Source organism: Myotis nattereri, assembly GCF_964212035.1.
Source record: "Myotis nattereri genome assembly, chromosome: 1".
Classification (NCBI taxonomy): domain Eukaryota; kingdom Metazoa; phylum Chordata; class Mammalia; order Chiroptera; family Vespertilionidae; genus Myotis; species Myotis nattereri.
Genome location: NC_138075.1, coordinates 31,990,856 through 31,993,584, shown reverse-complemented (window position 1 = coordinate 31,993,584; position 2,729 = coordinate 31,990,856). Strand labels below are relative to the sequence as shown.

The window sequence follows — 2,729 nt, the reverse complement described above, 5'->3', positions numbered from 1 at the left end:
ATGGCAACAAATGAAAGTGTCAGCATCTTTAGTTCAGCATCCTTGGCTGTGGAGTATGTAGATTCACTTTTACCCGAGAATCCTCTGCAAGAACCATTTAAGAATGCTTGGAACTATATGTTGGACAATTATACAAAGTTCCAGATAGCAACATGGGGATCCCTGATAGTTCATGAGACCCTTTATTTCTTGTTCTGTTTACCTGGGTTTTTGTTTCAATTTATACCTTACATGAAAAAGTACAAAATTCAAAAGGATAAACCAGAAACATGGGAAAACCAATGGAAATGCTTTAAAGTACTTCTCTTTAATCACTTTTGTATTCAGCTCCCTTTGATTTGTGGAACTTATTATTTTACAGAGTATTTCAACATCCTTATGGGTGGGAAAGAATGCCAAGATGGTATATGCTTTTGGCAAGATGCTTTGGTTGTGCGGTGATTGAGGATACCTGGCACTATTTCCTACATAGGCTCTTACATCACAAGAAAATATATAAATATATTCATAAAGTTCATCATGAGTTTCAGGCTCCATTTGGAATGGAAGCTGAATATGCACATCCCCTGGAAACCCTAATTCTTGGAACTGGGTTTTTCATTGGAATCATGCTTTTCTGTGATCATGTAATTCTTCTTTGGGCATGGGTGACCGTTCGTTTGCTAGAAACCATTGATGTCCACAGTGGTTATGATATTCCTCTCAACCCTTTAAACCTCATCCCTTTCTATGCTGGCTCTCGGCATCATGACTTTCACCACATGAACTTCATTGGAAACTATGCTTCAACATTCACTTGGTGGGACAGAATTTTTGGAACAGACACTCAATTTGTTGCCTACACTGAAAAGATGAAGAGTGGGGAAAAGACTGAATAAATATTTACGTAAATCTTCCTGAAGATATAGATTTTCCTGAATTAAAACTAGTAGCTAACTCTGCTTCCGGGGAGCAGAAATAAACGTGTGTCTTGGCCGCTGAGTGATTTTAAAAATGAACAACTTTTATCTTCCTAGTGGGAACTTTTTCTACTTTCCATTCCAGTTCTGTATGTGTAGGAATAAGTAAGGAAGTTTTAAAGGCCATGTTGTTAACCTTACAAAAAGGTTTTAAGTATTGAAGAAGTATTAATCTATGTCTTTTCCCCAGTAACACCATAGGCCTGAAGTGGAAATAGCTCTTTAAATCTTTTAAATATATAATGAGCATTTCAAAAACTACTAATAGTGGATGTTGGCCTTATATTGAACTTGTGACATTTTTTTAGAGTTTGCCTAAAGATCAAAATATCATAGGTTGAATGACATCAATTGATACATTTGAATGAGGCTGCAAAATTAGGACTAGCCAGCACCAGAATTTCCAGTCTTCTCTGGAGCTGACCAGTTTTGAGGTGATTTTCTTTCTTTTAGAAGGCCTTTTGGATTCCAGTGTACTACTGGCCTCTGTAAATTAGGGTATTTCTGAATTGATGTATATGGAATATTTTCGTCTAAAGGTTTTCATGCTTCTTGAATTTTTTTAAAAAATGAAGCTTTATTCCTGCTCTTTACCCTTTAATTTTTGTAAATCAGGTTTTTATTACACTTAAAGCTATATCTTGAAACTTTGTGAACTGACTTGTATTTGCACTTTGAGCTATTAAAATAAATGTCTGGTTTTTTTTGTCTGAAAAAAAAAAAGAAGCCTCTGTGCACGGCTTGGGTGGGGCGCGGTCCCAGGGGATGATCAGGGTGGAGCGAGCAGTTATGGCTGCTCTCAGTCCTGCCTTCAGAGGCCCTGCTTCTCAGTGTCCCGGCAATCGCTGCAAGCACCTCTGAGAGAAAGCTGCCCTTGAGTTCCGACTGATGCCAGACAGTCCAGTTTCACCCATATGAGTCTGGGTCCCCAGAGACTCGCCCGGAACTGGAGCTCAGAGTCTGAAACTCCCTCCCGATTGAAAAAGACAACCGTGTCCTCAGCCGCCAGCCCTCTCCACATGCGCCTCAGTACCTCCGTATTTTACTTCTGCACCACAGCTCCCCTGATTCTCGGGATGCTTTTCTCTTTCCTTCTAGTTGTAGAATTTCCACTCAGCCAGCCTTCCTGTGGTTCTGGATGATGTCCGTTTTGTCTTTTAGTTGTATTTTTGAAGTGGTTGTGCGAGGCAGCAATCTCCAGTGTTTACCTATCGATCCTTATTCTTAAGAGCAAACCCTCTATATTGATAATTCCCACCATTCTCTATTCCTCAAATATGGTTGCTATTTTGTTTGGGAAATACTGAGAAGTTGGGAAAAGATATTCCACTTTATTTCCACCCTTAATTAAAACAAGCAAGCCTCATGTCCAGGATCTACTCAGGATTAACTCTGCCTGGCCATAACTTCAAACTGTTCACAAAGCAATTTTATCTGTTGACCATGCTACTAAGGAATTCATGTAATCCAAAAAAGGACAATGTGTGTCTGGTGTGAAAAATCTGTCTACAGAAAATCTGTGAGAGTCAATAGGTAGAAATGCTTTATAAAACCGAATAAATCTGAAGCATTTTTGTTTTTATCATTATCATTATACATACACTTAGCCTAAAGAATCAAGAAATTCAACAAGTTTTGTTAAGAAAAAGAGCAAAACCCAGACCACCTTACCCACTCTTCAGAGACAACCACTTTCAATTTTAGAGCTGATCATTTTGATGTTTACTGTCATGCCTCTAAACCATATGCTTAATTGTTATTTCTTGATTT

The 2,729-nt window shown here is 38.5% G+C and overlaps 1 protein-coding gene across 1 annotated transcript; it reads left to right on the top strand.

Moving 5' to 3' along the window:
• On the top strand, nucleotides 1-1,669 carry LOC308513291 (methylsterol monooxygenase 1-like; the record flags this gene model as incomplete). The annotated part of the gene is given in 2 exon segments (XM_081083200.1): nucleotides 1-370; nucleotides 373-1,669. Coding segments are annotated over 2 exon segments (876 nt in total). The 3' UTR covers nucleotides 879-1,669.
• Nucleotides 1,670-2,729: the final 1,060 nt, after the last annotated feature.